Raw genomic sequence first — 18,977 nt, forward strand, 5'->3', positions numbered from 1 at the left:
ATTTGGACGCTGGAAGCACAGCTGCCCCTCCGTTGGAATGGGGAGAGGAGCCACTGTAGTGCCCTGGCATGCAACTATGCCCAGGGCACAATGTCTATACACAAGATCATCTTTCCCAGTAGTCATGATAGAAGAGATATGGGAACCGTGTGTTCCTTCAGAATTTGATGTATCAAGACCCCGAAACTGTCCCAACGGTCCTGGGACAGATACACCTCCCCTATTCTGGTATCTATCTACTCTCCTAAGTTGAGAAATTGAGTAGTGGGGCTTTTCTCAAAATTGACCGAGAAGCCATCGTCCTTTGGTGTCTGAATCGTTAACTGAAGGTCCTGCTGTGTCCGAGAAGGGGAATCTGCCTAGATAAGAATATCGTCAATGTAGCACTGTAGTCTTACTGGAATGGGGCAGAGGTGAGTGGCTACCCCTGCCAGAACCTTGGTAAAGGCTCTGGGGACCGAGGGAAGGCTGAAGTGCAGAGCCCTGTATTGGTAGTGAACCCCTGGATACAAAAAGCAGAGGAACCTGCTTTGATCTGGAAGAAGCATAATGTGAAGATATGCTTCTGTCAAGTCTATAGAGGCAAGGTAATCTCCCCCCCAAATGTCTTCCAGGCATTGATCGGAGTGAAGACATTTTGAAAATCTTGTAAATAAAATGGACATTCAAATTTTTGAGATCTAGTATTGCCCTCCACCACCCCCGAACTCTTCGGTACAACAAACAGATTGGAATAGAATCCCTGTCTCCTCTGGACCTCTGGGACTACTTTGACGGCCTGGCTCTCAACAAGTGTTGGATTGCAGTCCGCATGAGGCCGTGCTTTGTTTTGTTTTTAGAGACAGAGCAAATCTTGAAGTGGTTTGGGGGTGTGGAGTGAAACTCTAAACTGAAGACGAATCTGACAGTGCTGAGGAGCCATGTGTCCGATGTGATCCCTTTCCATAGATACGCAAATAAGACCGCCTATAGGAGAAATGGATTGTGAGTAACTTAGGCCTGTGAAAGGAGCAGGTGCCAGACCCCTGAAAGGGCTGCTTGTTTTGGTATTGGAATCTAGATCTGTCTTGAAAGAAAGATCTATCAGGTTGTCTGTTCTCGAAGGAAAGTATCTCTGCTGTGGATGGAATTCAGGATCTGGAGACCAAAAGGCCGGCCTGCAGAAATGTGGAGAGGGACAATGTTCCGCTTGTCTGGTCACAGTGGGTAATATCTTGCGCCTGTCTTTGTTCTCTATTAAGATTAGGTCTAGAGACTCCCCGAAAAGGAAGTTTCCTGTGTAGCTAGTCTCCATTTTGATTTAGCGTCCGCCTGCCAATTGTGAAAGCACAGCATTCTCCGAGGTGTAACAGATGATGAAAGAGCTCTGGAGGCATATTTCACAGAGTTTAGTGTGGTATCTGCTGAGAACTTCATAGCAGCCAACAACTTATTTATGTCTTGCTGTAACCAAACATTCTGGGGTGAAACTCTTTCCTGTAACTGACGAAGCCAAATCAAGGATGTACAGTTAAAAAAGGAGGGTGAAGAGGCTGTCTGAATAGCCCATGGTACTAGCCCATGAGACTGGTACATTTTATGTAGAATCAGTTCAGATCTTTTGTCCTCTGCCCTCAAGCTGTCCGCTATGTTGCCTGACATTATTGAGGAAGAGGAGCAAGTGTCGCCACTGGGGCATCTACAGTTGGCACCTGGGTGAGTTCACACGCCATATTATAGAACCGCCTGTCATTCACACCGGGAGTGGAAAAGAGCCTGGTCGAGACCATTGTTTTTGGACTACATCCAAGAATAGTTTAGGAACTGGAATCTCTTCCCATTCTTCCAGAGGCTCAGAGAATAGCCATTCTCCTGGGTCCTGCTGCCCCATGGGTGTTTCTGGGGCAGGGGGCTTGGTTCCCACTCGGGCCCTGGCCCTGGCCTTGTATAATAGTGATTTGAATAGGACTGGTGGGAATAAAGGTGTAAAGGCAGTAGGATCAGGGGTTAGACCCTTGTCCTCAGAAAGGTCAAGTTCTCTCTGATCTTATCCTCCAGGAGAGAGGCCTCGCTCCTCAGGGAGGGGAAGGTAGCCCGATGTTCTTGGAATACTGGTAAGTCTGCAGGAGGCTGAGACTGCTACAGACAAGTGTAGGGCTCATAAGCTACAGAGGCAGCTGGAGTTCTTTGCTGGAGACCAGTCACTATGCCATGAGTAGTGACCTGGGAAATAATAAGTCTGAGATTCTCAGGTATCTCGGGCATTGGGCCATGAACGTGGCCTGCGGAGCTAGTCTGGGTCTTATTGGATCCTGTTGCCGGGTTGCAGATGCCATGCAGGCAAATGGATCATAAGTTGACTCTCTGTCCTCTGTAATAGACAATGGGGGAGATTACGACTCATAACCTCCTGGAGACCAACTGGGTTGGCCTGATAAGTTGGAAGCGGATACTGGTTCCATAGTTACAAGATGGGAGGTAGGGGGGATGGCCAGAGATAGTCCTGTAAATCTCCCCTGATTAGTCAGCTCCCTTTCAGCCCTAGAGATCTGCTTGTCTAGAGCTTTCTGTCTTCTTTTGTCCTTCTCTGTCACCCTGGAAGGACACTTGAGGAGAGAAGGCTTCTTTCTCTTTAAGAGGGCAGATGATCTGCTAGTCGATTGCACTCCCTCTGATTCCTTAGCAGGCCCTTGGGGTGGCCCCCTTCTCCCACAGATGCGAGATCCGCCATCCTTGATGGAACCTCTTGAATACAAAGCGATACTCATGCAGTTGCTGCAGGTGGGCTTAATGTACCAGACTATGCGCAATCGTGATCTGACGATCTACGAGGCTGAAAACCTTGAATCTCGCAGGTGGTTGAATTAAGGCTCGCTGCAGGTAGCCTTCTGCAAGGCTAGAGCCTTGATTCACTGGTGATCGAGAGGAAGATCGCAGAAGTTGGCTGTTTAAGTATGCCTGGGTCATGCAGGGACTTTGAGAATACCCTCATGGTGGCTACGACTTCTCTGGGAGCTCCCGGGAGAGCCGGCACACTCTGGGTGGCTTCAGGAGAGTTCCCCATTCAGGTAGTCAGTCAGGGGAATCCTGTTGCGGCTGCTGATAAATGGATGAACCTGGCCTCGAAAATGTGGCAGGATGCTTTGAAGGTGGCAAGGGGAGTTCCTCAATCAGGTGGTTTGTGAGTGGAATCCTGAGGCAGTCGCCGATAAACGGGTGACTCTGACCTTGAAAACATCAGCAGCACTAATGGCGGACGGCAGAACCAACACACTGAATGAGCTCTGAGCCAGCCATGTGGCGAGCAATAGATGTGTGCAGCTACCGACCCCGAGTCCTTCGCGAATAACAGCTCAGTTGAAGTATTTGGTTGATCCAAAGAATGTTGAAAATCTTACAGCCAAAGAAAATATGTCTCTCGGGCAAGACTGAGTCAAAACTGGAACCAGACAGAGATGCATGGAGGCGTGGCTACAATTTGTTGACTCAGTCTCTGGGCAGAAAGGGTACGTTAACCCATTCTTGGACTCTCTCACAACCACACTGGAGAACGTATGTATAGTTACAATGTAATGGTCAATGTGCTCACATTTACAGACCTTTTCATTATTAGGAGCATCTAGACAAAACCTAAAGTTACAAAAGCTTGCTTTTATTTTTGAGTTGAGTCTTCTGAATTATCTTTGCTGTAATACACCATCATCTGAATGTACAATGTGCAACTTTTTTTTATACCTGACCTATGATACAGTGTTTTTTATTCAGATAATTCAGTGACTGGGATCCAGGGATATTATTAACCTCTGTTTCTGCCTGTTGCACTCTTTTTTTCTGATCCCTATTTCTATTTACTTTTCTCTTTGCTTAGTTTTGACCAGTAGTAACAGGATTTGACATGTCCATGCCATTTTATTTGCAATGTTGGATTTTTAAAAAGCCAATTACAGAATTCTTGGAATAAAATAGTATATTTATTTTGTGGTCAGGATAAACTATCGCAGGATGGGTGTTTTGTTTAAATTCAAAGTGCACAAAACAATATCTCCCACTTAGGATATTTTGGTCATCCCTTGATAAATGTAGAGCATTTCAACTGCAAAGAATTGAGCCCTTTTTAGTATGTTGGGCATAAACCAAAATATGCTTTTTTGTCCCAAGGATGAAATAAAAATATGTTTTGTATCTAGAAACAGAATCCATTCAAGTGTATAGGTGGGTTGTATGAGTGTTACAGACAGATACTGGCTGGGAATGAATGTTTATATGCTGTGTATGTGTTCTCTTCTGTTTTGTAATATTTATGTTACTCATGCTGTTAAGAAGCTCTAGCAGTCTTCTTTTTCTTTCTTTCACCCACTCTTTTGCACAAGCAGCAGCACTGGAGAAGAATAACATAGTTCTTTTGCATCTGGCAAACAGGCATCACATTTTTGACAGCCTAGTCAAAGAAATTAAGGAAAAAAAACAACCTTATCGGGCTGATGCACCAATTAAAAAGAATGTTAAATAATTTAACTGTTCTTTTTTGTTCTATTATGTGGTAGCTCAGCCACCCGGAGAGGTTATTTTTTTTTAAAAAAAAAATCACCTATCCATTCTTTATGTTGTGGGGTGGGATTTATAATGTGACATGCTAAGGTAAACAGTGATGCCCTTGGATAAACTTTCTGAAGTTTGGGAGATGGGTAGCATTCAGTAAGGGAATATCACTTCACTTTTGCAGACCTAAGATGAAAAGCAAGGGAATGATCCTGAGTTTTCATTGCATTTGAAATATTTTGTGATTTGTTCGTAGTGTTTTGTTCCACGAGATTACAGCCAAGATAAAACGTTTCAACAGAATTCATTTGAGTCAGACTGTTTTGTTATGCACTTGAAATAAAAAAATGTTTTTATTTTGTGTATAGTCCTGTGATTCCTAAACCTTTTTGAATGTAAGCCATGTAAGTTTTATCCATATATGTTGTGCATTGTATTTTCTACAGTCTTGAATCAATATTAGGAACAATAAAATGATGCAATGTAGCTTTAGAAATCAATACTGCACAAAGTACTTAGTTAATCAGGTTGTTGGTAAAATTAGATCATTAAGAATGTAATCTGTAACAAAATTATCCTGAATTTGAAATAGAAAAACGTTCCTGTATGCTAAGTAAACCATAGTTTAAAACAAGATTGTGAACACGAGTTTCTTTTAAATATAGAAATAATGGGGTTAATGCAAAAATATCCATGAAATTAATTGTTGCTCTGTATCTCTGAGTAACAAAATTTAAATACCGGTAATAGGATGCATGCATTGCAATAAGCTTGCTGTGGGCCTTCATTGTGAGAAAGGCTTCTACTCTCTAATGTCATAATGTTCAAAGATTGTATCTTGTTTTTATTGGCATTTCAACTCTGTTGGAGAATTAAGCAGGGAGGGTCCAAGAAGGCATAAAATAACATTAGAAATTGTTTCAAGCTTTGAAAGACAGAAAAGCTAATTTATTTGTAACACCATTGTTGGGTAGTATAGACATCCATTAAAATAAAAGAGCGTTAGCTGAAAATATTGGGGTAACTCAGGTTTGGAATGCAGTTATATTGAGTTGCCACTAATAGACATGCATATATCATTTATCAATAATATACTAGGTATAGTTGTGTTGGTATTAAAAATGATATATCATGTATATTTATTATAAGTTGTTTGTATAGCAAACATATTTCTGAGTGCTTGATCTCTGATACAAAAAAATACTGTCATACCTAAAACATTTTTATAAAATTATTGAAATAATCAATCATGAAAATTAAGTATGAACTAGAATATATTACTACAATTGTGGCATCCTTGGTGCTGTCCAAGCATGGTGGTTTTTTTGCAAAAGTTTCATTACCAAGCCTAGGTAATAACATGAGTCCTAGTGGAACAGTGGTTAAAGTGCCATATTGCAGGCAAACTCTGTCCACTGCGTGGAGTTCAATCCTGGTGGGGCTCAAAGTTGACTCAGCTTTCCATCCTTCCAAGATTATTAAAAGGAGAATCCAGATTGTTGGGGAAAATATGTAATATGTTTCAATGTTTTAAAATTTGTTTTATAATTTTAGAATTGTTAGCTGTCCAGGATCACTTGGTTGAGTTGGGCACCTAGAATTGATTGTTGATCGAGTGTTAATCTTGGTTTTTATCTCTGTTCATGAGGGTGTTTGATTGCTAGTGGAGTGAAATTTTGGTCTTTTTGTTTTTTGGCTTTTGAATGGTTATCAAAAGAGATAATCAAATTAAGTTTAAGACCAAGATTAACACTAAACCAACACTAGCAGCGCTCATGCCATTGCCACTGTTAACCAAATTCCACCAGTCACTAGCCAAGGACCCACCCCAATTCAAGATATTCTTCTACGTTTAGGTGGGCAGTTTGCTAAATGCCTAATTTTAATAACGTGACCATGGAAGTGTTGAAATTGCCATAACTTTGAGGACCAACAGTGAGTTACTGTTTTCAGCACTGTTGTAACTTTGAACGTTCACTGAACAAATAGACACAAGTGAAGGATTACCCTTGTAGTATTATTACGTAACAGTATTGTAACTTTGTAACATGAGTTCTGAACATTGGGCAGAGCATTTCAAATAATATAGAGTTAGGTTAATATTTTTTCAAACCTGCCTTGGCTGTCAAGGCAATACAAAACATTGTAGAATATATTTTCAGGACAGGAAAGCTTCGAGAAGCAGTAGCAAAATAGTGAAGCTATTTACCAAAATGATTCCATGACTGCTTTATATCCAGTGTAAATATTGTTTATAGCAATCGTTATTCTTTTTTTTAATTATTGTTGATTTTCTTCTACCTATTCTATGTAAAAATTTGGAAGCTATTTTTTTTTTTGTAGATGAGGTAGTTTCTATCTTTCCTTGTGTTGGCAAAGACCTGATCTGCTATAATAGTTTTTCACTATGAGAATTTCCACACTTATTGGAAGCTTCCTATATTGAACAATCAAATTTAATGGGAAGAATCCACATTACTTTTCAGTATCTCTTCTGCTTTCGTGGTGGATGAATAACCTAGATTAGGAGAAATAGCAATAGCAATAGCAGTTAGACTTATATACCGCTTCATAGGGCTTTCAGCCCTCTCTAAGCGGTTTACAGAGTCAGCATATCGCCCCCCACAGTCTGGGTCCTCCTTTCACCCACCTCGGAAGGATGGAAGGCTGAGTCAACCTTGAGCCGGTGAGATTAGAACCGCTGAACTGCAGATAACAGTCAGCTGAAGTGGCCTGCAGTACTGCACCCTAACCACTGCGCCACCTCGGTAAACAGACTGAAGTTTTTATAATCGTTGACTACTGTATGTCAGCTGTGGTGGAGGTACTTGAGTTGTGGTGGGGAGCTCTGAGGTAATAAATTACCTCCTACAGATTGGCATACCTTATGAACTCTTGCAGAAGCTAAAATTTATGGAATGTTAATGTTTTATTAAACTAATATGAAAGAGTGAACCCCCTTGGATTGAGGTGCTGTTCTAATCTGTCTTCTGCCTCTTTGCCTTTTTATTCAACTGCAAAAGCTTTCACCAAGTAGCAGCAGTCTCCTCTGACTTGACCTTGCCACAGGAATGGAATCTTCTTTGACATTTTATCACTGATGATCCTCATCCACAATTTGAGATCAGCCGATTCTGTTCTTTTTCTCAGCCTTTTTATCACTTGGCTGTTCTGTCAAGACAGCAGCAATGCCAATCCTCTTTTTCTGTCAAGTGTTGAAGCAGTGATATTAGATCTATACACTCCTGAGAAGAAAAAGAGGAATACGAAAGTACATCAAAAACAAATGTCTGATCCGCACAAGCTTTCTAGTCGTTGACACAATATTTTCAGGACATGAAATGAAAATATCAAACAAATGAAAAATACTAAGGCTATTTTATACTTTCTGGTTCTCAATCCCGATTACAATATTGTCTCGACCAATCTTTGTTGATGAAAGCCACATCGTAGGGAGAAACTAAACATCTGCATTGCTGGGTTTTATTAAAATAAAGGTTCTTCACTAGACTAAAGAATTGTAATACATAAAAAATGTCTTATAGTGCAAAAAGCAAAGAAAATTCTGTTTAACATCTTCAATTCAGAATTTTCTGGAACCTACTTCACTAGAACCGAATCTGTACTTTCAAAACTGTATACATGTTGCAGTTAATGATAACTACTGTATTTAATACACTATAATTATTAAGCATGATCAAACTTTAAATCCTTCTGCAATGTTAATTACAGAGACAGTATCATCAATAAGACTTTGGATAAATCATGGGGTCAATTGAAATGGAAAATATAACTATTGGAAGATTCTAAATAAAACTAGCATTTCCAAGTTTTAGCATACAAAAGGATTTAACAATATTAACACTAATTTCACCTAAATCTTCCATCTAAAAATGCTATAGAATTATTTTGCTTTTATTTTTAAACTTTCAGATGGAAGCTTAAAATAGTTTACTGATAATACTAACCAAATATCATGCTTCCTAGTTTGCTAGCATTTTATTTTAAATGCTTTGTATAAAACAACTGTATTCTGTGTTGATTATTTGGTTTAAATACATAAACATTCTGAAATATAAGAGAAAAAAATAAAAACCTCAGTGTTAGCTAAATATGCCACTTTGAATATAAAATTATATTAGAAAAATTGGAAACATTTAAATACAAAACTATTTACCTTTCCTTATTTAAATTAAAATGTACTGAATTTGTATTGAAAATTATACTAATAATTTTGTGCACTGTATACTGTCTACCACATAATTAGATTTTTGTGGTACCTATTATATTGTTTGTGCTTTTACAAATTTGGTTATTGTTTTTATTCAGATTTTAATTGTTTGCCATTCAGAGCCACATGTGATGTGATATGTGTATATGTAATGGGCAGCTCTATAAAGGTATTAAATAAATATTTGAGTTCCAACTCCATTAAGACAGACTGTGATAAATGATAATATGATAACATAATTGATATACAAATTTGAAATTTTAATCCAGTGCAGAGTTTTGGTTGGAAAGATGGGTACTGTTTTCAAATCAGTGCATCACTCTTTATTTTCTTGATTTTCTTATGAAATTGTATTTGTGAACACAATGACTTCCTTGAATAGCTGCTATTAATTTCTGAATTTTACAGTTTTACCATTGCAGGAAGTACCTGGAGATACTAATGAAATTTTGAAAGCAGTCTTCCAGTATTTGGAGGACTCTCACAGGGAAGAGGTCATCAATTTATTCCCCATAGTGAGGGGGGGGGAGGAGTATCCAGAATAGGTTGACCTTGTCCTCTCATGATTGGATGAGTCAGATAAGCTCTTTGGGAAACGCCCCCTGGCCAGCAAATATTCCCCATATTTGACTCATCCACTCCCTGGAAAGCTTGCATCACTCTGGATTTCCAGTAATTTACAAAGGATTAAGGAAAATAAACTTGGACCCAGCGAATCCTGCCTCCCTACATCGCGCACAGCCTCCTTCTGCAAGGACTGAACTGCCACAAGCCCCCTGGGGCGGCACGCTGCCCTGGCCACTGAGTGAGACGGAGTCACTCAGTGAGGACCTTTGCCGGGCAAGCAGGAGGACAGGGCACATGCTTCCTAGAGGCAAGCCCTTGCCACAGAGGCTTCTCAGGAGCAGGAGCGCTCCTCCGCTCCCCTCAGGGGTTTTTTTCTCCATGTAAATATGTTTTATTTTCATTTCATTTCGTACAGTCACATGTATACTGTGCATAACCGGGGCCATATAACATTGAACAATAAACACAGCCATCCCTCTTGTCAACAATACCCCCCAAAATACAAACCCAATATACCACTTCGACCCTCCGTACACCCTTTCTTTCGCCCCCCTCCAACTTTCCTTCTTCCCTCCAATATTCCCCTCTACCCTACTTCCCCTCCCCCTCTATCACTCCTCGCTCCCCTCAGGGGTTGAGCCACGAACCACGGGTTGTTAAAACGCCCTGGAAAGCCTGCGCTGGCAGCTATCACCAGTGAACAAGGTGAGAGCCGGAGAGGCTCAGAAAGAGCTGCGGGAGGCAGGGGGAGGCGAGAGAGACAGCTTCTAGTGGCAGCGGCAGCCGCATGGCAGCCTGCAAAGGCACAAGCCATTTCCATGTGCTCCAGCGAAGAGGAGCCTTTTGAATTTGGAGCCGGGGGCCATCTTGAAACTACGTGGTCCAAGATGGCGGCCCCCAGCAGCTCAGAGGAGGCCAACAGGAGCCCAGCTCTCAGCCCTCCAGCAACACCACCACCGGAGGCTCTGAGGAGCTCTTTAAAAGGTGAGAAACCATCACAGAGACATTAGCCAAGGGCAGGGGAGGCAGCAAAGGGCCAAAAGGAGGCTTATCAAGTAGGTTAAAGAGGCAGGGGGTGGATCAATCCCCCCCCCAAGCCTACCTCCTAGATGAATCACAGAGGCAGCTGCCATAAGGCTTGCAGGAAGAACCCCTACCCCCCACCCCCAACCTGAGAACTCCTCCCCCAGGGGAGGATCCCCTTCGGCTTGTCCTCAGGTGTTACAGCAACCTTGCCTAACGATGTATGCAAGCCCGTTTCTGTCCCTTTTCTGATTGCCAAGGAACAGGAGAATTCCAGAGGCTTCCCCCTTAAGAACACTCTCCTTTAAGTAGGAGAAAGAGAGGGGGGGGCGAGAAGGCTCTCAGAAGAAGGCCGGCCAGAAGCTCTTAGTAGCACAAGCTGTGTTTTTTGTGGCTAATTCTTGAGGGCGGGGCTATGGTATTTGCCCCGCAGAGCCATTTGGGAAGAAGGGGGAGGACAGGACCCACGTGGCCCAAGACTGCAGCCCCCTGCAGCCTGGAAAAACACAAGTAGAGGGGGGAGGAGTAATCAGCCCGGCTGCTAAAGGCTGCAGCTCTCAGTGGAGGGACAGAAGAGCCTCCAATCAGGTTAGAGATTACCTCTGAAGGCCTTCCAAGGGTGTGGGCGACTAGGCAAAGAGCAAAATACAATGCAATACAATACTATGCAATACAATAGCAGAGTGGGAAGGGACCTTGCAGGTCTTCTAGCCCAACCCCCTGCCTAGGCAGGAAATCCTATACCATTTCAGACAAATGGCTATCCAACAGCTTCTTAAAAACTTCCACTGTTGGGGCATTCACAACGTCTGGAGGCAAGTTGTACCACTGATTAATTGTTCTAACTGTCAGGAAATTTCTCCTCAGTTCTAAGTTGCTTCTCTCCTTGATTAGTTTCCACCCATTGTTTCTTGTTCTGAACTCAAGTGCCTTGGAGGATAGTTGGGCTGCCTCTTCTCTGTGGCAACCCCAGAGATATTGGAACACTGCTATCACGTCTCCCCTAGTCCTTCCTTTTAGTAAACTAGACCTACCCAGTTCCTGCAACTGTTCTTCATAGGCTTTAGCCTCCAGTCCCCTGATCCCCTCTGTTGCTCTTCTCTGCACTCTCCCTAGAGTCTCCACATCCTTTCTACATCATGGTGACCAAACTGAATGCAAAATTACAAGTGTGGCCTTACCAAGGCCTGATAAAGTGGGATTAACACTTCATGGGAGCTTGATTCTATTCCTCTGTTTATGCAGCCAAAAACTGTGTTGGTCTTTCTGGCAGCTGTTGCACACTGCTGGCTCATATTTAAAGGGTTGTCCACTAGGACTCCAAGATCCCCTTCACAGTTACTACTGTGGAGCAAGGTATTCTGTACCAGTGCACTTCATTTTCGTTGCCTAAAGGTAGAACCTTACTTCATTGAATCTCATTTTCTTAGACAGCGCCCAATGTTCAAGTGTATCCTTCTGTATCTTTAGCCTGTATTCTGGAGTGTTGGCTATTCCTGCCAGCTTGGGGTCATCTGCAAATCTGATGAGTCCCCCCACCAATCAGCATGTAACAAACAGAGAGCTAACAGTCATTCTGGCTCCTTCTTATGACCGCTTGAGATAACAGCAGTACTTAAAGAAACAGTACTACTATCATGGCATATATATTGCTAACCCAACTGTTAGCTTACACACCTCATTCAAATCACTGATGAAGATGTTGAAGAGTACTGGGCCCAACACAGAGCCTTGGGGTACTCCACTGCATTCTTCCCTCCATGAAGAGGCAGTTCCATCGAGGAGTACAGGTGTGTGCGGTTGGTCAACCAGTTACAAAGCCATCTGGTGTGACAATGTCTAACCCACATTCTTCTACTTTATCTAGTAGTATGTTATGGTCTACCTTATCAGGACTTGCTGAAGTCCAAGTTAACTATATCGATGGCATTCCTATGGTCCACTAGTGTTGTCAGTGTATCTAAGAAGGCAATATGGCTAGTCTGGCATGATCTGTTTTTGACAAACCCATGTTGGCTTTGGGCTCTTGATCTGTTTTTCTCCCTTTCTGAAGAGGGAAACCACATCAGCAATCCTATGGTAGTTCTCCGGTACTCCAGGATCTCTGATAGATATAGTTCAGTTGTTTGGAGATCTCTTCTGCCAGTTCCTTCAGATCCCTGGGGTGTAACCCATCCGGTCCTGGGAATTGGACTTTGGCTAGGGTAGACAGGTGCTCACTTACTTTCTTCCCTATCTCATCTTGGGTTCCTAATCTGATTTTTGGGGTGCTGTTCTTGATAGGTTGGACTGTTTTATCCCTTTGGGTAAAGACAGATGCCAAACATGAGTTAAATAGTTCTGCCTTACCCCTGCTGCTTGTCACCTTCTGGCCACTTTCTCCCAGCAAGGGACAATCGTTTCCTTAATCTTTCTTTTTAACGTGGGAAAATGCCCCCTTTTGTATTTTATTATTATTATTATTATTATTATTATTATTATTATTATTATTATTATTATTATTATTATTATTATACAATTGTATCACAGCGGCCAGTTGTTTCGCCGGATTTGGCATTGGTTACTAGTCGGGCCCCACCCAGGGGCCTAGGACGTTGTAACGTATTTTCGTAATATGCGTGCAGATCCAAGCAGTGCAGCTTTTTGCATTTGACTGATGGTGATTTTGTCAATTTTTAACTGTTTTAAATGTAATTCCAGTGCTTTTGGAATAGCAAAATTATTATTATTGTTGTTGTTGTAATTGTTGTTGTTGTTATTATTATTATTATTTTACCTTTGTGGCAGGCCTTTCTTTATTATGAGCCTTAGCTTCCCTCACTTCATCTTTACACACACTCTGGTGGCTGACCATTGAACTCCGTCTGTGTTTACATTCAGAATATCTCTGCACTAATCCTAGCCATAGAATCATAGCATCCTTATGGCCAGGGGAAAAAGGGTCGGACAGGCTGGTCCCCATGCCAGAACCCACCACAAACTCAGAATGGGATGTCCGATTATGAGAAATCGCAGAAGCACCTCAGATAGCCTATGATCTTAGACAGCATTCGCTGAGGGCAGAACATATAGCAGGGGTGGAGAACATCAGAGCCGACTGGCTCAGCCGGACCGAGGTGGACAATTTGGAGTGGAAGTTGCAGCCAGCAATCTTTGAGGACGCCCAGAGGTTGACTTATTCACCACGCCCCTCAACGCTCAGCTCCCGAGGTTCTTCTCCAGGTACCAGACACGAGCAGAAGGGGTGGATGCTCTGCGAAGCCCCTGGCGCAGGGGTCGTCGGTATGCCTTTCCGCCCTTACCCCTGATCCCCAGGGTCATATGGAAAATCCTTCGGGAGGGGGCGGAAGGGATTCTGTTGGCGCCTCACTGGTCCTGGAGGCCATGGTTTGCAGATCTCCAGTCGCTTTCAGTGGAGAGGCCCTGGGGAATCCCCCAGGAGAGGATATCCCTCAACCAGGGGTCGCTGGAGCACCTAGACCCTCAATGGCTCCAGCTGACTGCTTGGCTCTTGAGCGGAGCATCCTGGGAAAAGACCTCTTCTCCCCCAGGGTGATGCAGACTATCCAGACTGCCCGCATACCCTCCACAGAGCGTATCTATGGCTCCATGTGGCGGGCCTTTGCCTCATGGTGTAACTCCCTGGGGTACAATCCTATCCAGGCCTCAGTGCCTCAGATTCTGGACTTCCTCCAGGGAGGCCGGGACAGAGGGTTAGCTCCTAACACGATTAGGAGACAGGTTTCAGCCATCTCGTCAGTTCTCCTGTGTGGCAGGAGCCAGAGCTTGTCTCACCATCCTATGGTCAGGCAATTCCTCATGGGGGCTTCCAACCCCAAACCGCACATGGTGTTCAGGTATCCTTCCTGGGACTTACACAGGGTAGGGGACGCTCCAACAGACGCTCCATTTGAACCTTTACGAACAGTTTCCCTTAAGTTCCTGACTCTTACGGTGGCCTTTCTGGTGGCCATCACCTCCGCCAGGCGGATATATGAACTGCAAGCCCTGTCCACCAGGAAGGATCTCTGCGTCTTCCACCAAGACAGGGTGGGGTTATGACTGGATCCGTCCTTCATCCCCAGAGTGGGCCCCTGCTTCCATCGAGCCCAGGAACTGATTTGCCCAACTTCTGTCCAGACCCTTCTCACCCATTGGAGAAGTGGCACACTCTGGGCGTAAGGAGGGCTCTGAGGATTTACCGCAGGAGAACTGGGCCAAACAGGAAATCCGAAGGTCTATTTGTCTCCTTCCAACCAGGTCCTGGGTAACAAGGTGACTTCCACCACAATAGGCAGGTGGTTGCGAACCTGCATTGCCACTGCATACCAATCGCAGGGCTTACAGACACCAATCATATCATAGCTCACTCCACGCGGAGCGCAGCCACATCCACGGCCTGGGCCACGCAGATATCCCTGGCCGAAATCTGCAGGGCAGCCACGTGGGCTTTCCCCTTTCCCTTTGCTAGGAACTATAAACTGGACTCTTTTGCCTCGGCAGAAGCCTCTTTGGCCACAGGGCGTTGCAGGCGACTCACAGGGCGGGGCCCACGCGTCAACTGCCCTGAGGGGGGGGAATGGGGCCTCAGGGATCTCCCTCCCTAGGGACGTGCAGGCTTTGGTACGTCCCATTCTGGATACTCCTCCTCCCTCACTATGGAGAAAGGGCGTTGGTACTTACCTGATACGCCTCTTCTCATAGTGGGGGGAGGAGTATCCAGTCCCTCCCTGACTATGTTTGTACGACTAAGTATTACGTTCATTGTTTTATGAAGTTATATAATGTCGAAGACGATAAAGCTAAGAACTGAATTAAGAGTCTGGAGTGAGTGGTGCAATGAGTCGGATAGAGCTCTTCATCAAATATGGGGAATATCGGCTGGCCAGGGGGCGTTGCCCAAAGAGCTTATCTTACTCATCTAATCATGAGAGGACAAGGTCAACCCATTCTGGATACTCCTCCCCCCACTATGAGAAGAGGCATATCAGGTAAGTACCAACACCCTTTCTCCATAACACTTGAAAGCAGGACAAGAAGCAATGGATGGAAGCTTCTTAGAGAGTGATTCAACCTGAAAGAGAAAATGATTATTCAATGGAACAGCTTGCTTCCCAGAGTTGTGGGTACTCCATTGCTGGAGGTTTTCAGATTACACAAAAATTAAAAATAATTTTAGCAGATAAAATAAATCGCCTGAAAATAACAATAATTTTAATAAAGAAAAACATCAAGTTCAGCTAGGAAACAAAAATCAAATGCATGAGCATAATATGGTAATGATACTTGTAAAAGAGATCTTTTAGTCAATAGTAGTTGAGTAGAAATAGAATATTAGACAGGAGTGTAGTGTGGCTGGCTGCAAAAGTCAAATACAAATTTAGACTGCATCAACAAATGTAATTTGCAAATCACAGCTTGCACGTGTTCCACTTTATTCTGCTTTAGTTAGACTGTTCTGGGCACTATTCAAGAAGGATTCGGAGAAATCGGAGCATGTTCAGAGAAAGGCAATAACAATGGTCAAAGGACTAGTAAGTAAGTTATAAAAGAAAGAAAGAAGGAATTGAGGATGTTTCCCTTGAGAAAAGAAAATGGAATGGGAAAACTGTATTATTCAAACATCTGCAAGGATGTCACATAGAAGATCAAGATGGTTCTCTAGTGTTCTGGTGTTCAAAACATGAAATGCCGTAATGGAATTTAAGTTACATAAAAATAGGGTTTGATCAAATGATTGTTGCCTTTACTAGTTTTTTTTTATTCAGAGAGGTAGTGGGAAGAAGCCAGACACACAAACAAAGAATTTGTATTTTTTTACATTGACTGGGGGGAGGGGGGGGTTAGTCTTGATGTTTCTAAATGGTCCCTTCCAGTTCTTATAAGTCCATGATTCTCTTTTAAGCTTACTAAGATTGCAATACTAAATGGAGCAGTTAAATACTTTAGAATGAGTATCGTGGAACCCAAATAAACTCACATTTGAGGAAATTTATAAGTAGACATGTGTTAAATTACAAATCTACTTTTTGCTTTCCCTTCCAGTAAAATATTTCAGTTCAGCTGTTTTTTGAACAAAGAAAAAAAAATTCAGATTCTTTTTTTAGTAGAAAATAGGATTTGGAAGATTTTGAAATTCAATAACATTTTGGAATTTATTTATTTTTTAATTTGACATATTTACAAAGCTAATATGAATATTTCTGTACACGGTATGCCTTTAATGCCATACATTATTTGCTTCAGCTATGTTATGCTCTTAATCTGTGCTTGAAATATTTTATCAGTTTTTTTCTAGACAACTTTAAACAATATGCTTTTAATGGACAAACCAGTGATAATTTTTCTCTGTATATAACCAGAATCAATTAGTACAGATTCCTTTCAAACCAAAGATTTAGCAGTAATCTCAGTCTCTGTTTGTTTTAACTTACAGTAGTTATATAGTTAAGATACATTTATTAAACGAGTATTATGTCAGTATGCCTTGGTCAGCATGAAATGTATTACAAGAACTATATCCGTTTGGTTTTTATAAAAATGCTTTTATCTGGTAGTGTGAACTATCAAAATAATGGAGTATAGAAAGTCTTCGGACTTTAGGGCAAGGATCTCAAACTTAGTTCATCACAAGCCTTTCAAAAAGTCCGGTTTATTAGTTTTAGGTCTGCAACTTTGAAAGTTTTATACATTGCCATAAACACCTATAGTCACTATCAGAGTTTCTGGACAGCAGCTGCTGGTAACAAGAGCTGCACCAGTGATGTGGGGAACACGCAAGTGGAAAGAGGAGGTTTCAGTCCTGGGCATTGCTATGAAAGCACTTCTATAGGAGACAAAACATGCAGCCATCCTGCTTGTCCTCTCTGGACATGGAACAATGCCTTCTTTCCAGTGTACACCTGTTGGTCTCAGTTTGTTTGATAAACTTGCTGAATTCCACAGCCTTGCATATCTCCATCAGTCTCCTAGTCTGCGGGAAGGAGGGGATGGAGAGGGTGAAAATAGGATTAAAGTTAAAGACTTGATAGTTCCTGTTTTGCTGCAGTCCATGAAGGAGGTGCTTTCTATTCTGGGCAGCCGGCAAGCTTGTACTGTCTTTTTCTATCCATTCTTGTCTGTCAGTCCACCTCTCTATCTTACTGTTGTCTCACATGTTACCCTCATTTAAATGGGCTGCACACAATACCATCTTCTTTTGAAATAAACTTGTAAGCATGCCTTAGTGGTCTTACTTTTTGTAAGTAGTATTATTGGTCTCAAAATGGACCTGGAAACCCTCACGTTGGAGAGCCCTATCTGAGAATATGAATAGTCAGCATTTTAATTGATTGATGTAATGTGAGAAGCATGTTTAGGATAATTATGAAATCATGAACATTAATTTTCAACTATAAGGTAATTGATAGAATTGATAGTAATTTAGGACAGTGGTATTACAATGAAATTGCATAGATGTTGATTGTTCATGCAAATGGCTAATGATTTTCTGTTTATTTTTTTTTTGCAGGTGTCAGCTGCGATGCATGTTTAAAAGGCAATTTCCGAGGTCGCAGATACAAGTGTTTAATTTGCTACGATTACGATCTGTGTGCATCTTGTTATGAAAGTGGTGCAACGACGACAAGGCATACAACTGACCATCCAATGCAGTGCATACTAACAAGGGTAGATTTTGGTAAATGATTCTTGTCCTTTATTTATTTACTTACTTACTTGCTTACTACTTAATGTCCTATGTTTTGAGGTAAACAAAAAATACTTCTGGAATTTTATTACAGAACAAACAGAAAAACAGAATAAACATAAAAGATGGTAAAAACACAAAAGTCCAATAGGATCCATGTATTGTGGTTTTGCAGATTGTAACTTTATAGCTCTATTAAACTAATGAGTTTTTGGTAGACTGATACATGTCCCATCACAGATTTTTGCTCTTTTTCTTTGGCATCCTCGAAGAGAGGCTTGGAAGTGAGGCAGGCTAGAGTATGTGTGCCATTAAAAAATGTGGTAACTTGTCTTCTTGTGTCAGATGTCAGGAGGCAAGTCAATAATGACAGCATTTGTATGACGACTTGTACTTGGGGGGAGGGGGAGGTTTTACATTGGAAGTTTCTTTAGAACTAACAATGTACCAACAAACAGATCATCCAAAAATAAGTAAAACTAAGGTTCTTCTAGCCAACTTATGATTTAAAACTGCCAGGTCTTTTAATTCAGAATCAACCTGTATGAGTTAAAGGGTATTTTCTTCTACTGTTTGAATTGTAAATTTGCTTAGGGTTTTTGTGGTTTAAAAATTAGAAGAAGAAAAAAACAAAAGAGAGGAGTTAGAACTAGTATGATAGGAGAAACAGCTAAGAAAATATATTAGTAGAATGAACATTCAACAGAAATTGCTGTGAGAAAGATTTCATTGTTGGCTTTGATATTTCTATAGCTTTTACGCTTTTTCATGTTTCAAATATTTTTTAGAATTGTAGATGATAGAGGGATTGAACTGCTGTAAATGTGCTTACATTCTGCTTGATAGTTCTCCATACTATTAAAATCAAAGCATTTCTATTCATGAGATATGAAAAAAAGTGACATAGATCAAACTTTTATGGTGTTTTCAGTGCTGTTATAACTTGAACAG

The 18,977-nt window shown here is 41.9% G+C and overlaps 1 protein-coding gene across 2 annotated transcripts in view; it reads left to right on the forward strand.

The window, feature by feature from the left end:
* KCMF1 (potassium channel modulatory factor 1) overlaps positions 1 to 18,977 on the forward strand; it is a 68,472-nt gene that overhangs the window by 15,894 nt on the left and 33,601 nt on the right. For both annotated transcript variants that reach the window (XM_087716255.1, XM_087716256.1), the window contains exon 2: positions 17,850 to 18,017. In XM_087716255.1, the coding sequence (XP_087572381.1) occupies positions 17,850 to 18,017 (168 nt within the window). The remainder of the gene's footprint in view (positions 1 to 17,849; positions 18,018 to 18,977) is intronic.

The sequence above is a fragment of the Thamnophis sirtalis genome, unplaced genomic scaffold, assembly GCF_051295495.1.
Source record: "Thamnophis sirtalis isolate CommonGarterSnake01/CBP01778 unplaced genomic scaffold, rThaSir2_p1.2 scaffold_5, whole genome shotgun sequence".
In the NCBI taxonomy this organism is placed as follows: domain Eukaryota; kingdom Metazoa; phylum Chordata; class Lepidosauria; order Squamata; family Natricidae; genus Thamnophis; species Thamnophis sirtalis.